The 24,531-nt window shown below is 46.3% G+C and overlaps 1 protein-coding gene and 1 pseudogene across 2 annotated transcripts; one reads left to right on the top strand and one right to left on the bottom strand.

The window, feature by feature from the left end:
- Positions 1–3,807: 3,807 nt before the first annotated feature.
- On the bottom strand, positions 3,808–15,248 carry LOC307101060 (mitochondrial adenyl nucleotide antiporter SLC25A24-like; annotated as a pseudogene). Its single transcript has 4 exons — positions 15,216–15,248; positions 5,256–5,591; positions 4,169–5,049; positions 3,808–3,943 (listed from the first exon to the last, which is right to left on the bottom strand). The product of its transcript is annotated as a mitochondrial adenyl nucleotide antiporter SLC25A24-like (transcript).
- A 3,020-nt stretch (positions 15,249–18,268) lies between these two features.
- OR10P1 (olfactory receptor family 10 subfamily P member 1) lies at positions 18,269–19,207 on the top strand (the record flags this gene model as incomplete). The annotated part of the gene is made up of 1 exon (XM_079775345.1): positions 18,269–19,207. The coding sequence occupies one exon, from the start codon at positions 18,269–18,271 to the stop codon at positions 19,205–19,207; it is 939 nt and encodes a 312-aa protein (XP_079631471.1).
- Positions 19,208–24,531: the final 5,324 nt, after the last annotated feature.

Below are 24,531 nucleotides of genomic sequence, written 5' to 3' on the forward strand. Positions count from 1 at the left end.
AGCTCCTTCCCTCTGCCCTCCGCCCTCCGCACATGAGGAGGGAGAGATGGGCTGTAGTGGGGCACTTATAACAATGTAAATTATTAGGCATTTTTGGTTGGATTTCTTTTGTAATAAACTACTTTTGTAACATAAAAAAAAAATTAAAAAGAGGACTGGGGTAGCAGCAAAGAGTTATTTTTAGGCTTTCTCAGAGGAAACAAAAGGAAGGAATAAAAGGAAAGAAGAAGGGAGAGAGGAAAGTCACTGATATTCAATAATTATTTAAAGATTCTGAAAGAGGTGACTTTTCTGAGTAGGGAAGAGCCTCCAGCAGCTTCTGCTCTGCTTCCCTGAATCCACAGGGAAGCAGCAGCAGGTAGAGGAGGAATGGACTTGAGGAGAAATGTTCCTCTGCTCTAATGTCTGGCGCTTCTATCTGCACGTTTCTGGAAAGGGCCTGAGGTCCACAATGGCCAATGAGAGCATAGTGACTGAGCTCTTCCTCCAAGGCCCCGCAGCCACCAACGAGCTTCAGGTGGCAGCCTTCCTGCTCCTGCTGCTTGCCTGCCTCGTGATTATCTCCGGAAACCTGGCCATCATCACCTGGACCTCGCTGGAAAACCCGCCCGCAGACTCCTATGTATTTCCTCCTCCGGCATCTGTCCTGCTTAGAAATTAGGCTCCAGACTGTCATCGTACCCAAGGTGCTGCTCGACATTGCCACGGGGACCAAGACCCTCCGCTTTGCTGGCTGCATCGCCCAGGACTTTTTCCACATCTTCCTGGAGGCCACGGAGTTCTTTTTCCTTAGGACTGGTGGCAGGGCATGTAATAGGAATCGAACCACAGGGGTTCCATGGTTATTCACCTTACTAACTATAGATAAGAGGCTTTCTTACAGACCCTGGGAAACTGGAGGATGTGTTGCAAGAAGAAAAGCAGGGCTGTGAAAGACAAGACCCCTTGGAGCCCTGATGGATCCATGACGCAGAAAAGAAAATACTTTTTGAGAGCAGACCAAGGACAGGACACGCTTTGACTTGATCTATGCCTGGACCCTGACCCCCTCCAGGAGTTTTCCTCAGGAATGCTGACCATTCTCTGGTCCAAGGAACGGGCTGAGCTGTTTGTAACATCATAGGAGATTAGCCAACTTGTTATCGGACTTCAAGATCCTGGAAGAACACACACTGACCACATACCATACAGTCTTTATCCTGGCCCCCTTCCCCCTTGCACTCAGCCCTTCTTCCTTATCCCAATATAATCAGCCGGCTAGTAGGAGACGGTAGAGCAGAATTTTCAGGATGACCTCCATAGTTATCTCTCCATACGGCCGGCGTTATTGGAATAAAAATTCATACATGATTCAGCCCTGTCTCTGCTTAATTTGGTTCAAGTGGTGACAGGCAGCCTCAGGGAGGTGACAGGGAGGGAGGACTGGGAATGTCATTCACCTGTGATCAACCCACTTCATGTAATTAAGACATTTCAGATGACCAAGAATGGTCCCCAGAAACCTTCCTAGTTAGACATGATTCAAGTAGGAAACAAAGGATGAAAAAAAAGAGAGACTCTTCAAAAGCTGATCTCCATAAAAATGTTTTGTTTCCTGGTACTTTCCAAAGCCAAGACAGAATATAAACAGAACCCTTCAAATAAGTCACCTTGTGTTGATGACATAACAGGAATATATTGACAGTCTGACTGTGTGTCCTCTCAGGAACCAAATTACAGTGCAAGGAAAAGAGAAAAAGGCCCACAGAAATAAGTATTATTTCATCACTCCTCCTTATTCAAAAATGATATCAATAGACTAGAGCAGTGGTTGGCAAACTGCGGCTCACAAGCTACATGTCGCTCTTTGGCCCCTTGAGTGTGGCTCTTCCACAAAATACCACGGCCTGGGCGAGTCTATTTTGAAGAAGTGGCATTAGAAGAAGTTTAAGTTTAAAAAATTTGGCTCTCAAAAGAAATTTCAATCATTGTACTGTTGATATTTGGCTCTGTTGACTAATGAGTTTGCCTATCACTGGACTAGAGTATTCAAATGCCTTGAAATCCAGCCACTTATGTTCATTCTTATTCGGCTTAAAGGAAAGTAAGAATAGAACCCTATACTTATTTGGCTGCTGGAAGGCATGTCTTTCATGCAATGACTTTCTATTAACAGGTCTACAAGGAAATGTTAAAAAGTCTACAAAGATATTCAAAATATATAAACAGTTTAAGTGTTGAGGTTTTCCGATCATCTTGCATTTAAGAGAAAGACAAGTAAAAAGAAGCTGGCATAAACTTGAACCATCCTATCTAATAATAGACAAATATGCAAATTGACCATACCTCCGACACGCCCACAAGCCACGGCGCCCACCATCCGATCAGAGCGAGTATGCAAATTAACCCAAACCAAGATGGCTACAGCCACAGAGAGCAAGGTTTCCTAGGTAACAGAGGAAGCCAAGCTTTCTGCTAGCCGTTGCAGGCCTAAGCCTCCACTCAAGCTACAAAATTTCAATTATAGAAGGTAAACAAATTCAAACAAATGGTGGCAGAATGGAGCTTGACAGAGCAGGCCAGGGTTGCCGCTGGCAACAGGGGAAGCAAAGCTTTTGCACACCCTGGCCGGGCCCACCCGCTTAAAGCAACAAAGTTTCAATTATAACCCCAACACAAATGGCTGCGGGCCTCGGAGGGAGCCCCAGGCTTGGCTCTGCTCCAGGCTACAAAGTTTCAATTGTAGAAGGAAAATAAATTCCAGATACCAGAGCCTCTGCTTGGGTTGCCAGGGGGCGTGGCCCACCTGCAAACCACCACAGGCCCCTCGCTCAGGCCACCCCACTCCACAAGGGAACCCCACCCTGATCAGGGACACCCTTCAGGGCAAACCAGCTGGCCCCACCCCTGTACCAGGCCTCTATCCTATCTAATAAAAGAGTACTATGCAGATTGATCATCACTGCAACACACAATATAGCTGCCCCCATGTGGTCAAAGATCCTGCCCCCATGTGGACACAAGATGGCCACCACAAGATGGCCAGCAGGAGAGGGCAGTTGGGAGGCACCCGGCCTGCAAGGGAGGGCAGTTGAGAAGGACCAGGCCTGCAAGGGAGGGCAGTTGGAGGTGATCAATCCTGCAGGAGAGGGCAGTTAGGGGTAACCAGGCCGGCAGAGGAGGGAAGTTGGGGGCAAACAGGCTGGCAGGGGAGTGGTTAGGGGGTGATCAGGCTGGCAGGCAGAAGTGGTTAGGGGCAATCAGGAAGGCAGGCAGGCAAGCAGTTTGGAGCCAGCAGTCCTGGATTGTGAGAGGGATGTCCGACTGCCCGTTTAGGCCCGATCCCAGGGATCGGGCCTAAACGGGCAGTCGGACATCCCTTGAGGGGTCCCAGATTGGAGAGGGTACAGGCTGGGCTGAGGGACAACCCCCCTCCGTGCACGAATTTCATGTACCGGGCCTCTAGTCCAAAAATAAAGACGGATGATTTATGATTCCACCACACAAAACAGATTTAGTTCAAGCAGGTTCATGTGTCAGATTGAGGACTCAGGGCAGAGATTTGTAGAAAGGAGTAAGAAGAAGAGATAAAATTCCATTTTCTCGCTTTTTCAAAATTGGATGAGTTTATCAAAACTATGATTTTTTAAACATTCCTGTATATAGAAAATTGAGCCCAAATGTTTAAGTGATCATTGATAAACTCTTCCCCTTTGTGAGAAAATACTTTTGCCATCCACTTGCAATTCTAGGAGAAAAAGTCCCTTGAAAGATTACTGAGAATTTCAGTATAATCACACTAAAGCAAAAAAAAAAAAGTTCAACATGTCATTTCTGGGTGACTCCTAAAGTTTGTTTCATATTTTCATAAACCACATAGCTGATTCCTACAGCCGGGAGCACCTTCACGAAGTTTGGGTGATGCCTCTGTAAAGTCCCGGTATCCCGTCTTTGGAAATGATTCCTGGAAAGGCCAGTCATGCCCTAACCGGTTTGGCTCAGTTGATAGAGCGTCGGTCGGCCTGCGGACTGAAAGGTCCCAGGTTCGATTCCGGTCAAGGGCATGTACCTTGGTTGCGGGCACATCCCCAGTAGGGGATGTACAGGAGGCAGCTGATCGATGTTTCTAACTCTCTCTCCCTCTGCCTTCCTCTCTGTAAAAAATCAATAAAAATATATTTTAAGAAATAAAGAAAGAGGCCAACCATGCCCAGCTGTGGGCTTCCTTCTGTCCTGGTATGAGCCTGCGTGCGTGTTCTCACCAAAGCCAATGGGTAGCTGGCCAGCTGCCCGCAGGTGCTGGACAAGGCGCCACACCCCAGCAACACTGTCACTCCGGGGTTCACCGTGTCTTTGGAAAAATGGTCCAGCCAATGGGACTTCAAGAACTCTAAGTCTACACCTGCGTAAGGTATGCTGCCTAGTAAATTGGGAATATAACCTTTGAAGAAAGCTCCCATGCCCTCGTGTTTCAAAATCTTCTTGGCACAGTCAAACGGGGCGGAGTACTGCCCTGTTCTGCCCCCCGCCAGGCTGGTGTCCAAAACCTCCATAGGATGAATAAACGTCTGTGCAGTTGCTGCGGCCATGGAACCAGAAACAAATCTCTCAAAGGTCCCTATTTGTTGTCCTTCCCCAGTAAGCATCTTTCTTGTTCTGTTCAGACGCTGAGAACTTGACAGCCGTCTCCAGGGCAATTTTAAGAACATTTGTGCCATTTCCTCTCCAAAGGGAGCGGATACCTCCTTCTTTCACCATCTGCTGGAAGCCACCAGATGTTCATTGTGTCGGATTTTGAACCATGGACCTGCATCGTGACTTTGGGACGGTCCAAGGGCACGGGGCCTGTGCGGGAGACGGCCAGCAATGTCTCCTGCCAGAAGCTGCCTCCACCACTGACCCGACTTTTTTCATCTTCCGTGAATTCATCCGGGACAGTTCAACTAGCTCCTATGTCAGTACCGGTGAAATGTTCCCAGAAACGGTAATGTCCTCGATATCTGTAACAGGATTAAGGAGTAGTCCCTCCATTCATCCCAGTCCACTGTCATCGTTCCATCGCTATCAATGCTTTAAAGCAGTGATGGGCAATCTTTTGAGCTTGGTGTGTCAAACTTCGCCAAAAAACTGAGCATAATGCAGGCAGTGCTCACATGTTTTAGACTCTAACTCCAAGACTCTAGTCACAAATGTTTCATCCTTGGCACGCGGCCGCCTGTCATCAGAAATGGCTATGCGTGTCAGTGCTGACACGCGTGTCATAGGTTTGCCATCACTGCTTTAAAGAATCAACTCTGCTGGTTTTTCAGAAATAGTTATCCCTGATATCTGGAGAGACTGGACAATTTCGGAAGCCTCGATTTTTACATCTTTTTTTTTTTTCCAAGCTCTTAAATGCCAATTTCTTTTTTTTTTTTCATGGTCTTTCAGGTACTTCATAAATTCTTCACAATCCAGCTTCCCATCTTTGTCGATATCACCAGTAGTAAAAATTCTCTCCTCGGCGTCCTGGCCCAGGGGGATGCCCAGGTTCCGGAGCCCCTCCTGCAGCTCGCCCATGTCCACCACGCGTCCCCGTCCCCCATGCGGTCCTGCTGCTGGAACAGGGTCTCCTAAGGCCGCAGCGGCCCGCGTCCTGTGGGCGGCCAGGGCACCACCCGGCCCCACAGCCAGCGCAGCGTGGGCCCGGAGGCCCGGAGCGAGGCCCTTTATCATTAACTTCTGCAGTTTTCATGTAATGTTCCTTAGAGAAGGTCTTTTTGGTTGAGTTAATTAGTTGTTCTCTTTGCTTCTTGGATTTGAGGATCCAGATCTCTCCATAGGTTTGTAAAGTTCTCGTCAATTATTTGTTTAAATTGGTTCTCTGTTCCCTTCTCCCTCTTTTCTTCTTCTGGTATAACTATTATTCTTATATTGCTCTTTCTGATGGAGTCAGGTAGTTCTCATAGAGTTTTTCCCTTTTTTTTACTCTCAAATCTCTGTTTTCTTCCATCTTTATCATTTCTAGATTTCTATCTTCACTATCGCTAGTTCTTTCCTCCATCTGGTCAGCTCTCTGTCCTAAGCTTGTTAGTTAGTTCTTCAGCTCTTTCATTGAGTTCTTCAGCTCCAGGTTTTCTATTTAGTCCTCTTTTAAACATGTGATCTCTTTAATAAAGTATTCTTTTTGTTTGTTCATTTTATGTCTGAGTTCATTCAGCTGCCTATCTGAGTTTTCTTATATTTCATTGCATTTTTTCAGAACTGCCATCTTGGATTTTCTGTCATTTAAAATCATGCATTTCCATGTCTTTACATTTATTTTCTGGAGATTTTCAATTTCTTTCTGAGCTGCCTTGTTGCCTTGGTTATTCATGGTATCTGATGGATTATTTCTCTGCCTAGGCATTTATGGGGATGAAATCTGCTTTTTTTATATACCCCTATGTTCACAGCAGCATTATTTACAATAGCGAAGCCCAAGTACCCATCATTAGATGAGTGGATGAAATCTGCTTTAAGAGTGTTTATCACTTCTCTGTTTAGCAGGTTGATAAGAAGAGATTTTCCAGTAGGTGGCACTGAAGCACAAGTTTTCCGTTTCTCCTCACTGCTCTGGTTTCTCGAATCTCTGAGGGGCGGTGGAAATGCCCTGTGTTCCCTGGGGAGGTGGGCATCTCCTCTGTGACCAGGTCACCGTGGTCTCAGGGCACCACCCTGTGGGGAATGTGGTGGGCACTGGGGTTCAGAGCCTGTGAAACCCCGGGGCTGCCCCCTAGATGCTGCCAGCAGTACAGCCTGAGGTGTCCCAGGCACCCCCTCTGAGCTCTGCCATGATGGCTGGGGGAAGGGTGGGCTGGGAGAGGCTGGCTCACGCATTTGTGGCTTTGTTCTCCTCCCAGTTATGGTAACTGCCAGATCCCAGCTGCCGCGGCTCTGAATCTCCACCCCTGTCACTGGGATTCGCCACAGCGTGTGCCTGCCACTCAGAGAGGAATTCTTCTGCCTCCCCAGTCCTCAGGGCTGCGGAGAGTGTGCTCTGTAACTCGACACTTAACTGGTACAGCTTCTTCGAGGGCCTGCTGCTAGCCCTGGGAATGCAGGGGATGGGGCCATGGGGCAGGCTCTGTAGCTTTGTCTGCCTGGCAGTGGTGGCTGCCAGACCACAGCGGCCACACCTCTGTGTTCCACTTCTGCCCTGGTCACTGGGCTCAGCCACAGTATGTGTTGACCACTCAATGTCTATTCTACCTCTCTGCTCCTGGGGGCTGCAGAGTGCGCACGCTGCGGCCTGGTTCGTCCCCTGCTCCCGCAACCCACAGTGAGCTCCAGGTCGCATCCCTGGCCCCGGTCTCTGCTCTCCCCTCTTACTGCCTCCCTTATTCGCTCCAACTCACCCACCTTCAGGTGTCTCAATGCGTAGATCTCGCAGACATGCTCGTGTGTTGAGCAGGGAACCCTTTGCTGAATTGTCGCTGTCCGACTTATAACTGCAAGGGGAGAACCCAGAAGGACCGCTCACACTACCATTCTGCTGATGTCACAGAGATTATTTTTAAGGATAATAAGGCAGAGATTTATCAAGAGTTTCTTCTCTCTGCTATGGCCAAGAATCTCAGTGGATGACAACAGTTCTAAATCTGGAACTGACTCACTGAGAGATACATGAGATGCTTAAAAAGGTAGGAAAACATGACCCATGTGGTTGTGTAACCAGACATCCAGTGGGTCCAGGCTGCCTGTCACTACTTGAGCCAATTCAGCAGAGACAGGGTTGAATCATACATGAGTGTTTATTCCAATAATGCCGGCAGAATGGGAGAGCAGCAGGTCATCCACAAAAATCTGCTCTGCCCCCCACCATAAGCCAGCTGCTTATATTTGGGTAGAAGGACGAAGATTACGTGGGGAAGTAGGCAAAAGGGGTAAGAATGGGTACGCAAAATGGGCAGTTTACAGGTAATGCAGGCTAGGGGTTTGCAAAGGGCTGTTGGTATGCAAAGGGCTGGGGGTTTTCAAAGGGCTGGTGCCTCTGGTTTCTGCAACAAGGTTGTTAATCTTTCCATGATAATAGGCAGCTATCAGAATGGGCCACATTTCCTAGAGAGATCCCAGGTCCTGAGTGCAACTGCCTGCTAGGTTTCTTTCTTTTTTTAAAAATAAATATATATTTTATTGATTTTTTTTTTTACAGAGAGGAAGAGAGAGGGATAGAGAGTTAGAAACATCGATGAGAGAGAAACACCGATCAGCTGCCTCCTGCACACCCCCTACTGGGGATGTGCCCACAACCAAGGTACATGCCCTTGACCGGAATCGAACCTGGGACCCTTGAGTCCGCAGGCCGATGCTCTATCCACTGAGCCAAACCAGTTTCAGCTGCTAGGTTTCTTTAATCAAAACAAAACAATCACGGTTAACAGAGAGAGAGGGTGCACAGGCCTTTCATGGGGGACTAGGTAGGGACTCAACCCTGTTGAGCTCCCCAAGCTTCACCAACCTTTTGGTAAAACTCTTGTAATTATTACGTGCTGGTTCTCGGCAGAAATCAAATGATCAGTCCTATATTCCCATCCTTTCAGCCATCTCTGGTACTAAATTCTGTTTCAGTGTATCTATCAGGATTTAAACAGGAATGTTTAACTCAGAAAATTAGGTACTGACAATACAAAATTAATGGAAGGACTGGAAAAGAAGATTCTCAGCTAAGCTTCTGAGAAAAGTGTTAGAACAACACCATAGATCAGACCTGCCAAGGAATCTGCTACCACTGCCAAGATCACAAGGGAGGGCATTAGGAAGTCAGTGCCCAGCTTCTGGCTCAACAAACACATCACCTCCACCTCCATTCATGCCAGCCAAAATGGATGCTCCGGACCCTGACTCTTGACACCCACAGTGCTTGAGATGTCTGCTACCACTGACACACACACACACACACACACACACACACACACACACACACACAACTATATTTGTCAGGAGGAACAACAGAAGCAAAATAAGCACAGCCCTCAGCAGATAAAACATCAGCCTGTGGACTGAAGGGTCCTGAGTTCAATTCTGGTCAAGGGCACGTGCCCAGGTTGCAGACTATCCTCACAGTGGGGCATGCAGGAGGCAGCCAATCAATGATTCTCTCTCATCATCGATGTTTCCATCTCTCTCACTCTCTATTCCTCTTTGAAATCAATAAAAATATATTTTTTTAAAAAAATTTTTAAGAAAAAAATAAGCACAGCCTCTGCTTCATTTCTTCTGCCTTCCATATCTCACTTGGTGGAAACTAGGTCGCAAGTAGAACCTGAGTTATAAATACGCTTGGGGAATATAGTCTTTAGCTTTCTAGACTCATAGGGGCCAGGGGACAGGAAGTCTTGGACTGGAACTGAATGAGCAATCTGTAATGCCCGGCAAAGCTCCTCGGCTAAGCTTCTTCCCAGCTTCTCCTCTAAGTCCGAAGCTATGAACCCAGCAAAGTCCCCGCCTGCATGAAGCATCCTTTCTAGTAGGGGAGACATGCACTAACCACACAAACAAACAAACAAAAAAAAAAAAAAACATTAAATTCTGATGGAGATGCATGCAATAAAGAATATGAATAAGGTGGTCAGAGTGTGGTGCTACTAAATTAGGGCACTTTGAGAACACCTTTCTAAAGAGGTGGAATTTGAGCGGAGATTTGAATAATGACAAGGCACCTCTGGGAAGACCTAGGGTCAGAGCCTCTGGACAGAGGAAACAGCAAGAGAAAGGAACTGTGTTTATGGAAGACACAGAAGGTTAGTGTGGCTGGAGCATTGTGGACAAGCAGGCAAGAGCAGAGTGTTGTTTAAATGAAGATTTTATTATTATTTCACTGTGGTGAGGACAACAGATCAGGAGACAATTGCCACGGAAAAGATAGTTTGTTTCTCACTGTTCCCAAGAGGAGGGGGCCATACTAGCAGTTAACAGCTGTGCGTCACTACAGGTTGCCCAGGACCAAACCAGAGAGGGTCAGACCAGCATTACCACCATTTGTCCACCATCCAGAACTGAAATGTCATGGCTGACATGTACACATAAGGAACTGTGTGACATTGAAATTGGGTCTCAAAAGATCTGTTGGCCCAGAAAGAAACTCACTACAGACTGATTCATTTGCCTGTCAGCATAACCATTATTGCTTGTCTCATTCTCGGTTCTTATAAGTGTATTTCTAATAGCACATGATCTCACTCATCTAGGGGAAATGATGAACAACATAGACTGATGAATAAGAACAGACCCAGAAACAAGGAGGCATGGATCAGACTGTCGGGCCTCAGAGGGAGGGTAGGGGAGGGTGGGGGTAAAGGGGAGAGATCAACCAAAGGACTTGTGTGCAAGCATATAAGCCTAACCAGCGGTTAAGGACAACAGGGGGGTGGGGGCATGTGTGGGGAGGGGTGTGGGCTGGGAAGGGGGGGATGAGGACAAATATGTGATACCTTAATCAATAAAGAAATTTTTAAAAAAAGAGGAGGGGGCCATGCCACACCATGCAGATCCACGTGGGAAAGGGCTGAGCAGAGGCAGAGGGAGTGAGGGGGAATGTGGGCAAAGCCTTTATTGTGATTTTCATGGAATGGAATGGAATGGGTAAATCAGGGTAAGCAGACTAGGATTAGCTAGTTTGAATAATTCCAATGGGCTTTGGGGCTGTCTCTAGCTGTCTAATTCCTGGCCTGGGATGATTAGGGCAGGGGAATATTGGATCAGAGTGTCAGAAGCTAATAACAGTGGTGGCTGATGATAAGAACTCTGGATTGGTTGGTGTGTATATGAAAGACATGCTTGCAGGTAAGTCTAATCAGGGTCACTAAAGCCCCAGATGTCAAAACATCATAGAGGCCAAATCATGAGGGTCGTATAAATTAAGGAAAGAATTTTGCATTTTATCCTACTTATAATAAGAAGCTATTTAGCTATGGGGGCACTTAAAATGAGGGAAATTACATCATCTGACGCACATTTGGAGAATATCACCCTGGCTGAGTGGAGGGAGGATTGTAGAGAATGGGAATGGCCCAGCTGAGAGACAATTTGCTGACTAGGAATTTAGCAGTAACAATAATGAGAGGTAGTTTTGGGGGGTTAAATTTTTGAGGCAGAACTGACAGAATTTGCTGACAAATTGAACGTAGAGTGGCAAGAAAATAAATGAACTAAAATGATCTGAGCAACTGGGTAGCAACTTACTGCAATGAAGAAGTCACTTACTGTGAGAGGAACAAGAGTTCTGTTGGGGACATGATAAGTTTGAGATGCTGCTGGACATCTAAGGGAAGACACTCACTTGGATAAACAAGGAGAGGCCAGAGCCAAAGACGTATGTTTGAGAGTTACAGAAGTTAAAAAATAAAATGTTTCCAGAAGGAGAGGTGCCCTGGCCAGTGTGGCTCAGTTGGTTGGGTGTCATCCCATCCACCGAAAGGTTGCTGGTTCGATTCCTGATCCAGGCACATGCCTGAGTTGTGGCCTCAATCCCTGGTAGAGAGCATGCAGAAAGCAGCCCATTGATGTTTCTCTCTCACACCAGTGTTTCTCTCTCTCTCCCCTTCTCCGTTTCTCTCTCTCTAAAAAGTCAATTATTAAAAAAAAAAAAAAAAAGGAGAGAGGATCAAATCTGTCAAAGATAGTTTAGAGATTAGAAATGAAAACTGGAAAGTATCTATTAAGTTTGACAGCTCGGGAATGTTAGTGATCTTGATAAGAGAGAATCAATGGAGTTGTAGGCACAAATGAAGAAAATGGGAGATAAGAAGTGGAGGCAGCAAATGTCAACAGAGGGTGCCAGGTGTTGAGGGAAAGGCTCAGGCTACTGCAAGTAAGACCTCTGTTCTACCCCCAAACTTCACTGCCCTCCCAGACTAAACACATTCAGAAGGCTTAACTCTCTGTATAAGGACCTCACTAAGTACACACGCAGTCACCTGAACCTGGCGACAGAGGGGAACCCTGCCCTCCCTGCCAGGCGATGTCTTCACTGGAACACTTTCCATCTAAAAGGCGAACCAAGCATGGAGATCAAGGTGACTAAATTATCCTTCACTGTTATTAACATCTAGGAGTTTCCAGAGCATCTACGTTGAACAGGGAGCCACGGTTTCATGCAGAGGAACAAATTACCCATGGTGAAATTCTAAACATAAGGGATGGAGACCCTCAAATCTCATGCCATTTGTGACCAAAGAGACCCTACAATGAGTGAGAAGACAAACGTTAGCCAGGAAAGGGAACAAGGTGTGAGGAAAGGAAGAAGACACGGGTTCATCAAGAAAAATGAGATTAAGGAGAGGAGGAAGGGGACAGCAGGCCGTGGGGACATGGGCAGAATCACCTGGCCCATGACATTAATCACCTGGCTCAGCTCAGAGTTACCCAGGGAAACCCCACAAGTCAGGGCCTCCCAGGTGCCCAGGGAGTGGAGGCACAAGAGCAGCTGGAGAATAATTGTGGGCACCTCAGAGGCCAAGACTTCCAGAGAGGAGGAGGGAACCGCAGAGCCCAAGCCTGTGCCCAGCAGCCCCTGCCCAGGCTGGGTGGCCCTTTCCATCTCCCCCAGGTAAGTGCTCACACAGTGCTGGGCAGCCTGGCCTTTCCCTGACAAGGCTAGACCCTGCCGGGGAACAGAGGCAGATCGGGGCCCACTCAGAGTCTGAAAACCTCTCCACGGGCTTGGGGCCAATACCTGTCCCTAATCATGGGGGGAAAGAGCCCAGGTGAGGGTTCCCAAATCTCTACTAGTGCCTTTGCAGAGGTGTGATTCCGCTGCCACCAGCCTGGCTGCACAAGAAGAGGGATGAGAAGGAGGCAGGGAGCCTTGGACAATTTCTCCCAGATAGAATTGCACATAATACGGTAAGGCAGCGTGTCTACACTCAGTCCGTTCAAATCTTGGCATGTGTTCTGTGGGTTGGTGTGCTCTGGGGTGGGCCATACCATGTAAGAAGTTTGGCAATCATGTGGTATGCACGTTGGTACTGTGCCCAATTTGGTGGCGGGGGGGGGGGGGGGGGTAGAGCTAAGGCAGTGTGAGCAGGTTTGTGGGTTTACAATTGGCGTGTGAATCAGGTGGCATTCATAGCCTCCATACTGTCTATGGTTAATGTCTGATAAAAACTTAGGACATTCTTTCTCAGGTTTCTGTTAATGGTCCACATCTCAGAGACCACAGATGAAACAACCTGCGTGCCCCATACCCTCACACACACACACACACACACACACACACACACACACACACTACCCCAGGCAAAGCTCCAAAGCTCCCACTAATACTTCAGACAAAATATACATATATGAAAAAACAAAGGCAAATTGTCTGGCTGTGCTCCCCCAGATCTCCTTGATTCAATTAAGGCCGTCTTTCTCCCCATCTCTCCCATCCCCCACTAGGCTCCAGAATCCCAGCTCCCTTGCCCCCAAGGTGCCAAACCCACTTTCATGAACTGCTTTCTATTCCAGTCCCTCCCTCACCTCCTGCACCCAGGGCTCTCTGGGCTGACCAGTCATGCCGCCAGCCAGCCACGCCTTTGTTCATCTTCTGTCCGTCTAACCAGTTATCCACAGGTTATCCATCCTCATGCCCACTAGCCGATCAATTTATCCATCTGCCTGTCTTACAAAGAGTTATTGAAGGGGGGCGTTCTGCTTTAAAAATAGCCATGGGGAGGGGTAAGTGGAGAGCTGTGTAATAGTTATAGAGTTTTAGTTTTGATTCCATTCAACAAAGAGCAAAACCAATTTTATTTTTATTAATTTAATCCGAAACATTCCACCTTTTAATCTGAGCCTTGCAGACTTTTCATTTGGAGTTTGAAGCTTTTTTTATTGCATTTTGTTTTTTGAGAACTTCATTAACTGAGATTAGCAATTAAAGTACAGGTGCAGTTTTCTTTTAATTTTATGCTGTTGTTTAGGTAATAAGAAATATTAAGGAACTGGCTTTAGGTTTTGTAATTTTTTTCCTCTAAGTTCCTGCTTAGATTTCATATCCTAGTAGTCAATTTATTTTCAGTGAAATGTAAAAATACTCCCATTCTCTTTAACCAGTATTAATTTTTTGAGACCTTATTGCTTGTCACTTGAATCTTGTAGCTGTCATACATAAGCAGCATCATAAATGACTTTACTCTCATTATTTCCTCTGGTATAAGCAACCTTTTATTTTTGAAGTGTGTAGACCATCCCTTCATATTTTCAAGGTGTAATTTTACATTTTAAAAACAGTTTCACCTTCATCTAGATGCACATTTCTAAGCCATATACCTGCAATGTGACTTTTGTGAACAGAAATTTGTATGTATGATCTGTGTTTACTTATAGCTTTCTCATTATATACTGCTTATATATGTGGATTCAAGCTTCTGAAGTGAATACCAGTAAAAACCTGGGTCATGTTCATTGGTTATACATGTTTGGAATGTTAACAACAACAAAAAATAGTGAACAAATTCAATGGACTACTATAAGAACTTTAAAAAGGATCACTCAGAATACTATGTGATCTCATGACTAAATGCTCTGAGCAAGTATTAAAAAGGAAAGGAAAAAGACAAAATACTTTGTATACTATGATTACAAACATGTAAAATGTGTTTGCAACCCGAAGTATGGAGGCATGGAACAGACTGACATACCTCGATGTGGGATTGGGGGTGGTGAGAAGAGATAAACCAAAAAACTTATATACTTACTAGGGGCCCAGTGCACGAACTCATGCACCTTGAAAGGAACCGTGGACCTCGAGGCTGTGGTGGGCACAGGGGCGGGTCTCAGCCCATCCTCTGCACCCCTGCCCTACCCCTCCTGCCACGGCCCCTGGTCCCCTGTCTGCCAGCAGCCCCACTCCTGCCGCCACCGCTCCCAGGCGCTGCTGGCGCTGGTCCTGCTTGCATCCACTGACGGTGCGGAGCGATTGGGGCCAGTGCCAGCAGTGGGTGCGAGCAGTGGCTGCCAGCCCCAATCGCCCCTGCTGCCTGCCCCATTCGCCCCTCAGGAGCAGAGGGAGGTGGAGAAGCCCTGAGGGGCAATCAGGGCAGCAGCCACCGCTCTCACCTGCTGATGGCACCAAGCGATCAGGACCAGTGCTGGGCGCTGGCAGCAGGTGCAAACGGGGCGGTGCCGGCAGCAGGTGCGAGCACTGGGCAGGACGGCGGCACTTGGGAGCAAAGAATTTTCAGTAACCACCAGAGGCTCGCCCCAAAGACAGTGCCCAGCCTTGGGGTCACCTGTTCCATCCCGCCGCAGCCGCCGCCCGCCATGTTCCGTGCTCTGCCGCCTGCTGCCAACACCTGCCATGTTCCCCGCGCACCCCCTTGTGGTCAGCACACATCATAATGACCAGTTGTTCAGTTGTTTGGTTGTTCCGCCATTCAGTCTATTTGCATATTGGCCTTTTATTATATAGGATATGCATAGCCCATGGACATGGGCAATAGGGTAGTGAAGGCCTGGTGGAGGGGGAACAGAAGCTGGGAGGAGGGGGAGAAGGGGGGAGAATGGGAGACATCTGTAATACTATCAACAATAAAAAATATATTTAAAAAATAAAATGGGTTTGCAATAGAACAAAGACTTGAGGGCAATGTGCAAGCAAGATGGTGGTGAAATCATAAATGACTTTACTCTCATTTCTTTTGGGGAGCAGGGGAAAGAATATGAATAGGCAATTCATAAATGAAAATGTTCAAATAGGCAGTTTGATAAGTTGCTTAATTATCTAAATTGATTAACTTTTCTTTTTATGTATCTTTATTGTTGAAAGCATTACTTCTTAAAAATTTTAATTGCAAACATAACATTTTTTAATTTGAAAATAGCAATATTTCTCCCATAGCCTAAGTGGTGTGAGCGTCTGAAAGGTTACTGACAAGAGTGAAGAAGACCAATGGACTCAGAAACTCCTGTCCAAACTGAATAGATGGAGTTCATCTTCCAGAGTGTAGGGTGAAGCTGTTGGCCTCGCTGGAGATACAGTAGGTGTGGAGAAATCTCAGGCTCCAAGTGACAATTCTGTGTTCACCACTCACTAATCGTGTGGCCTTAGGTAAGTAATTTAAACTCTCAGAGCTCTTATTCCCTATCTGCAATGACTAAATAACAACTATTCCTAGAATTGTTATATAGTCAGTTGAGATGTTACATACTGCAAAATGCCCAACACAAAGCAATCTCTAAGTGTTAGCTATAGAGTAAATGACTTAAGGCAAAAAAAATATATGGTGAGAGGGCAAAGTGCGTATGGGAGGAAGGTTAGGTCTATGAGCAATGGGCAGACAGGTTGAAACTATCCTGCCTTAAGATGAAGGTTGCTGAGCTAATCTCAAATGTGGGATGGATGTGGGTGGTAAAAGCTCTTCAAACCTGGGGAACCAAGACTTCTAAAAGGCTTGGCCCAGTGTCCTGTCAAACTAGCTGCCTATTTTAGACAAATCAAGTTCTGTCTTTATAAGTGGGATTTACTCATTCATCTCATAAGTATTTAGCTGAACACTTGGCATGTGCACGATACCATGCCAGTTGTTCTGGTGAATAAACTAGCCTATAAGACAGTTGATAACTTAGTAACTAAGAGCATAGGCTCTGGAGTTAGGCAGGCCTAGATTTGAGCCCAAACTCTCTGTTACTAGGTTTGTGATTTTGAGTAAGTTTCTAATATTGTCTGGACTTCTGTTTGCTCATCTGTAAAATGGAGAAAATACAGACTTCTATATCATAGTGTGATTGTGAAGACCCAAGGTTTTTTGTTTGTTTTTAAATCCTCACCCGAGGATATTTTTTTCCATTGATTTTTAGAGAGAGTGAAAGGGAGGGCGGAGGTGAGGAGAGAGAGAGAAACATCAATCCTCCTGCAAGCGCCCTGGTGATCAAACCTACACCTGAGGTACATGCCCTTGACCAGGAATCAAACCTGCGATCCTTTGGTCCGCGGGCTGACACTCTAACCACTGAGCAAACCTGGCTAGGGTATGACTCAAGATTTTAATGACTATTAAGCCCTTTAGCCAGGCACTTGGGAAATAGCAGCTATTATAACAGATGCTCACCCCAGACCTCTCCCTCCCACCTCCCCAACTTGTTCTGCAGGAGCTATACAGTGGAGACCTTTATCTAAAAAATTCTGGGACCAAGACACAAGTGCTGTCTCATGTGAGCCCAAATGAAGGTGCTTTCTTCAAATACTTGAAGGGCTGTCTGGTGAAAGAGGGCTTAGACATTCTATAAAATACTAAGAATTTAGCCAAGACTAATAGAATGAAGACTTTTCCCACAGGCAGACAGGGCTACCTCAGTAGATGGTGAGTTTTGCTGCAGATGTTCAAACAGACACTGCACAACAGCCTTCTAAGATGTTGTAGATGAGATCTGAGCATTGCACAATGAAATATATGACCCTTAAAGTCACTTTTAATTCTGAAATGCCATGGGTAATTATCTCTGACCATGAGGAGAAGGGAAGGTACCATACATAGGGATGGTGGAATTTGAGCTGAGCCTGAAAGATGAGTGGGATTTTAATAAGATGCATAGAAACATTCCCTGCAGGGGCACACTCTGGGAATGCCTAGGGGCTGGGAAAACAGAGGGTACCACCGAAACAGAGCAGCTGGAGTAATAATTACAGGGACCAATAAGAGGAGAGCAAAGTACAATATGGCCGGTCCCTGCCCCACTCCCCTCACAGGGCAGGGGCCGTATCCTAATAATCTTTGAAAAGGAGCTCTGTAGCATTCCAAAGCATGATACAATTGGGCAGTATTATCTCCAACAGTTGTGTTATTGCATGACATCCTAAGTCCATTGCCCACCATGGTGATCATTAGACACCGGCCTGTGGCAGCCCCTGACTGAGTCCACAGTGGGGGAGTCACATAGTTTGTTTCAGGCTGGGGTTTTGAGCCAGACTGTACAAGGAAGTCTGGGGCAAAGCAGCTGCTCCATCCTCACTCTGGAGAAAGACCCAAAGTATATGTCTGGGGTCTGTACACTTGGGAGTCAGGCCCTGCACCCAGGACCCAGAGCTTAGAGAACATGGGAAATGCATGGAATTTGGAGTCAAGAAACCTAGATTCAAGTCTCAGGCCTACCACTCCCTTGATATTACCTGGGACAAGTTATTTAAACCCTCAGAAACCCGTGGCCTCATCCATAAAGCGGGGACCCTAACTGTCTCGGTCGATTTGAGAGGGACTGTACGAAAAGTGCCTTTCTAAGTTACAGAAATGCTGATTCCATATAAAGTTCTCTTTCTCGGCTGTGCCATAGGTTCTAGCCTGAAGTGATGGTTAAGGAAAATCAGACTCTGCCTGAATTCATCCTTTTAGGATTCTCGGACCTCAGGGCCCTGCAGGGCCCCCTGTTCTGGGTGGTGCTTCTGGTTTACCTGGTCAGTTTGCTGGGTAACTCCATGATCATCCTCCTCACCCAGGCCAGCCCTTCCCTGCACTCGCCCATGTACTTCTTCCTGCGCCACCTCTCGGTAGTGGAGCTCCTCTACACCACCGACATTGTGCCCAGGACCCTGGCTGACCTGGCCTCCCTGCATCCCCAGGCCATCTCCTTCCAGGCCTGTGCAGCCCAGATGTACATCTTCATTGTCCTGGGCATCTCAGAGTGCTGCCTGCTCACTGCCATGGCCTATGACCGCTACGCCGCCATCTGCCGGCCCCTGCACTACTCCGTCCTCATGAGCAGGCGGGCCTGCGTGGCCATGGTGAGCAGCTCCTGGCTCATGGGCATCATCACAGCCACCACCCACACCTCCCTCATCTTCACCCTGCCTTTCCCCCGCCACCCAGTCATCCCGCACTTCCTCTGTGACATCCTGCCGGTCCTGAGGCTGGCGAGTGCTGGGAAGCACAGGAGCGAGATCTCTGTGATGACAGCCACTGTGGTCTTCATCATGGTCCCCTTCTCTCTGATTGTCACCTCTTACGTCCGCATCCTGGGTGCCATCTTGGCAATGGCCTCCACCCAGAGCCGCCGCAAGGTCTTCTCTACCTGCTCTTCCCACCTGCTTGTGGTCTTCCTCTTCTTTGGAACAGCCAGCATCACCTACATCCAGCCCCGGGCAGGCTCCTCGGTGACCACAAACCGCATCCTCAGCCTCTTCTACACGGTCGTCACACCCATGCTCAACCCCATCATCTACACCCTCCGAAACAAGGAGGTGGCGGGGGCCCTGCGGCACCTGGTGAAGAGGCAAGTCTTCCCACCCTGAGGGGTCTCGGAGGGCAGGGTGCCTGCTCACCCACTGACTGCCTTCAGGTGCTGGACTAAAGCCACAGTCTAATAGAAACCATGCAGCACCTGAAAAAAATAAGGCTTCCTGGCAGAAAAGGCTGGAATTAAAACAGAAGTAAATCTGTATCTTACCTCCTAACCGCACCCCAGACTCACTATCAGCGCTACAGGGTAAGAAAGAATGGAGGGGGCCAGCCGGCATGACTCCGTGGTTGAGTGTCAACCTATGAGCCAGGAGGTCATGGTTCAATTCCCAGTCAAGGCACATGCCCAGGTTGCAGTCTCAATCCCCAGTTCTGGGGCGTGCAGGAGGCAATCAGTGATTCTCTCTCATCACTGATGTTTCTATTTCTCTCTCCCTCTCTGAAATCAATAAAAATATTTTTTAAAAAGAAGAAGAATGAAAGGGAATGCTGCCTATGGGAAGAACATTTGGCATCTTCTAAGTTATTTTAGATCCCTGAACAAGGTGATTGCCCTGGCTCCACCAATAGTGTCTGGGTTAAGGAAAATCAGACTCTGCCTGAATTCATCCTTCAGAGGACCTTCAGAGGTCTGTGTCAGTCATGAAAGCAGATGTCTATGAACTTGACATTCAACTAAGTGGCCCACCACTGAGCCAGGCCGGCTGGGCCAACTTGTAGCTTTTTGAAGGGCTACTACAAATAGTTAGATTTTAAGGCTTCTTGTGCTAAATGTTTAATATATTTAATAGTTTCTTTAATTTATTGACTTGTGTATGGTAGCCCAGCGGACTCATAGGAATTAGTATCAATAGTAAATTTGGGGGGTTTTAGAATATTGCATTTTGGGGGTTTCTTTAATTTTGTAATATTACAAATAAAAATTATACATATTAAAATTTTTATTGCACCCTTTTACTATATAATTGCAAAGAAAATAAAATATGCAGTAATTATTTAAAAGTATACAGTAATAAATACTGGTTTCACATAAAACTTCCAAATAAAATTTAATACATATTAGAAACTTGAGCTTGCTTCTGTGAATATAATTATTATATTAGATTTGTGCTTGAAAAATGGCTAACCACCTCCTGATCAAGATCCTTAAGTACTGATTTCTTAAAATAACTGGAGGTCACCATCCAAGAAAACTACTCGCAGAAGTGGGTGATAAAAAAATGAAAAGCCTTTTCAGTCATTCAAAATTTTTAAATCATTGAAATTACATGTAAATATATATTTACATTTACTAGCTTTTCTCTCATTGAAAATTCTTGTAATTTTATGAAAGGATTTCATTTCCAATAATACTTTTTCTCTTTTTCTCCTTTTTTCTTTTTTTGGCTTAAACAACAGCCATCTATTTCCTCACAGCTCTGGAGGCTAAAAATCCAAATCCAAGTGTCCGCAGGGCTGGTTCCTTCTGAGGGCCGTGAAGGCCTCGCTTCTTGATTTGTAAATGGCCATCTTATCCCTGGGTGTCTTTTTTGATTGATTGGTTGATTACAGTTGACATACAAGATTATATTAGTTTCGCGTGCACAACATAGTGATTAGACACTTATATACCTTACAAAGTGATCACTCTAATAAGTCTAGTATCCATATGGCACCATACACAGTTATTACAATGCTAGAGGACCGATGCACAAAATTCATGCAAGAGTAGGCCTTCGCAGCTGCGGCGGCTGCCTCGATCCTGTGGCTGCAGCCCCAGCTTTGTCCGGAAGGTCATCCAGAAGGACGTCCAGGTGGCCATTAGGTCGATTTGCATATTACGCTTTTATTATTATGGATTATTGACTATATCCAGCGGTAGCCAACCATTCGGACCTCACAGACCACCAGTGGTCCTCGAACCACCAGTTGACGACTGCTTCTCCAAAGGTTTCCTTATTACTTGACAACAGTGACTACTTTCAATCACACTTTTTCATGTCAGGTATTTCGATACAGTATTACTGGAGCTCTACTGTGCATACAGCCACCATGCAGCTAGACTATATACCACAATAGGGCACAGTAGCAGGTAATGGGCAGAAGTATTGGATAGATATGGAGACGAAAATTCAGGACCACCAGGGAGAGCTTAGGGGATCCCCAGGACTCCCCACCCTCCACCCCTGAGGGCCACACCTTGGGCTGGGCACGGAGCTCCTTGTCACATGAACCCCACTCCCCCACAGCTCCATGGGCCCCTCGTCCACAGTGGGCAGCAGGACACTTGGGAGCTGGCTGCAAAAGTAGACATGAAGGTTACAGAGCCCCTCTAGGCTGCCCTCAACCTATTGAGGCCAAATAGTGTCTAGCCCTCATTTTTCTCACCAGCTGCAGGAACCTAGGGTACATCACCAACCCCACTCTTTTGGGGCTTCCCGCTGAGTAGCCCCAGGCAAGGCTATTTATGGCCAGATGCAATGAGCCTGGGAGCTCTGTCCATTCCAAGACCCCACAATGCAGAAACCAAGGGCAAAGAGGACCACACTCTTACAGATACTTCCAATCCATTTGGCCCTCCAGTGTGCCATGGTGTACCCTTTGGGAAGCTCAAGTTTAATACATTCATTCAGAAAATACCATGTCAAGCTGTGTGCCAGGAATTTAGTGCAAAGGAGAATAAAACCAACATAATGGGTGAGAGGGAACAATTATCAGGCAATTACAATTTTATATGAGACATGTGCAAACAATAGCAGCAAGATAGGATGGTCAGGAGTACAAAGGAGAAGTCCCAAATCCAACCTGAGAAGGCTCCAAGGAGGAAGAGATACCTTAACTGAAGTCTGCATAACAAGAAGTTATCCAGAGGAAGAAGTAAGAAAGGAAATAGAATGTGCAAAGGTCCTGAGGTCAACAAGAGTGTGTCTCACTCCAAGAACTGCAGGATTCTCATTATAGTTGAGTATACTGGGCAATGAGAAACTGACAAGAGAGGAAGGAGACATGCAGCATCCGAAGTTGCTGGAGTTTGAAGAGGTCTAATTAACCACGCATCTCTCCCTTTGGGTTCTCTACCAACTAGGAAAATACACTGAAGTTAGGAAGCAAACAATCAGCTTTATTACTAGTCAAGCTGAATTGGAGGATATGGCTTGAATGCAAGGTCAAAAAGAGCTTCCTACTCTCCACATTTACCACTATGCCCAAGTTAACAGCAGAGAATCTATGCAAATGACAGGTCACTCCAATTGGGCCTGCCCCGAAGCTCACTACCTGAAGGATGAAAGACAGGCCAGCCTGAGAAAGAAAGCCAAAGAGGGCTTACACCACCTATGCACAAAGATGCTTTCTACTGTATCAGTAAGTCACTCCTCCTCCCATAAGAACCGAGTGCTACACCTGAAACTAATACAAAATAATGTTGAATGTAAACCTATATAATAAAGGGGGATATGCAAATTGACCATCACACCATCACAAATATGGCAGCGCCCACAGCTGAGGCGAGGTTTCCGTAACACAAGATGGCTGCACCCACAGTGGAGGCCGAGTTCCCATAAAGAGCCTTAAGGAGCAATCAGCAGGGACCTGAGGCTGCCTGGCGCTGGGCCGGGGTAGGGGACCTGAGCCTGTGCCCCTTGCCCAGTGGGGCTTGACAGGGAACCTCAGGCCAGGGGACCTCAGGTCACACACCCCCGCCCTGGCACCGGGTCAGGGGACCTGAGGCTGCGCCCCCTGCCTGGTGGGGCTTGACAGGGGACCTCAAGGTGCGCCCCACCCCTCAGTGCTGGGCCAGGGGACCTCAGGCCACTCCCCACGCCCCAGGTTGGGGGACCTCAGGCCGCGCCTCCCACCCTGGCGTAGGGAGACCTGAGGCTGCGCCCCCTGCCCCAGCACCAGGCTGGGGGACCTGAGGCCGTGCCCCCCCACCCAGCGGGACTTGACAGGGGACCTCAGGCCACAACCCCACCAGGCGGGGCTTGACGGGGGTGGGGCCGGCCAGGTCTGGGTTTTTCGAGATTTTAAGGTGCCGCAGGTGGGCGGGGACTTGACTTTGGGTCTGCGGCGCACCCCAGACTCTGACAGGAGGAAGATTTTCATAATTTTACTGATTTTCTTTCATCTCTGACACTTCTATTATAGAGAAAAGGCAAATAGCAATATTAACCTTTTGCACTCGGATGTCGAGTATGACTCGACACGGTTAGCATCGGTAGCACTACCGAGAAAAAAGCAAGCGAGTGCAAAGGGTTAAAATATTTCTTCTAATTAATCCCCTTTTAATGTGTACAAATTTCGTGCACCAGGCCACTAGTTGAAAAATAAAATTAAAAAAAAAAAAAAAAAAAAAAACAAGAAATGAGTGAGGGGTTAGAGAAAAATGGGAAGTGTTTCTGTCCTTGTTACCTTCTGGAAGTGGAATTTTAAAAATCCTTTCATCTTGTGGTAAACCTAGGAGCAGGATAATGAGTTTGCTCCCACCTCTACCCAGTGCAGATCATGAAGGATGTTGGGGTGGCTTGAGAATTCAGGGACTCATCCTGAGTGACAAGATCAGATTTTAGTTTTTAAAATATCATTGTAGCTGGTGTGGATCAGTGGTTGAGCATCAACCAATGAACCAGGAGGTCACAGTTCAATTCCCGGTCAGGGCACATGCCCGGGTTGTAGGCTCAATCCCAGTGGGGAGCATGCAGGAAGCAGCTGATTAATGATTCTCTCTCATCATTGATGTCTCTCCCTCTCTGAAATCAATAAAAATATATTTTTAAAAATAAATAAATAATAAGATGTTACTAATAAAACAGGAGGTGGGGTACATGGGAACAATATATGCTACTACCTTCACAATTTTTCTGTAAGTCTAAAACTATTCTGAAATAAAGTGTTTATTTTTAAGTTAATTTATTGACATGGAAAGATGTTCACAATATATTATTAAGTGATAAAAGCAAGGTAAAAAAAACAGTAAGTTCTCAATATAAAATATATATTCAGATAGATAGAAATTAAGATATATATACACCAAAGTATTAACAATGATAGACTCTGAATGGAATAAGTCTTTTTGTTTTGTGTGGTTTTTTTAATATACTTCTGATCCATTGATTATTTCTGATCCATATGATTTTTCCCTATTTCCATTGATCAGAAATAGGGGAAACTCATGTATAAAACAGCAAAAAAAAAAGATGGAATTTGTTTAAACAGATTTTTATATTTTTAAATGTGTAATTTATTTTCAACCAATTATTCCTTTTTATGCCTTTGGAAATGTTTTTATTAATAGTTCAATTTTTCAATTTGGTCAAAAGTGAATGTTTCTGGTTGTGAGCACACATTTTTCAAGTATAAACATCGTAGAAAGCTGTGAGTAGAACACAGATGAGGACAC

This window comes from Cnephaeus nilssonii, assembly GCF_951640355.1.
Source record: "Cnephaeus nilssonii genome assembly, chromosome: 6".
Taxonomy (NCBI): domain Eukaryota; kingdom Metazoa; phylum Chordata; class Mammalia; order Chiroptera; family Vespertilionidae; genus Cnephaeus; species Cnephaeus nilssonii.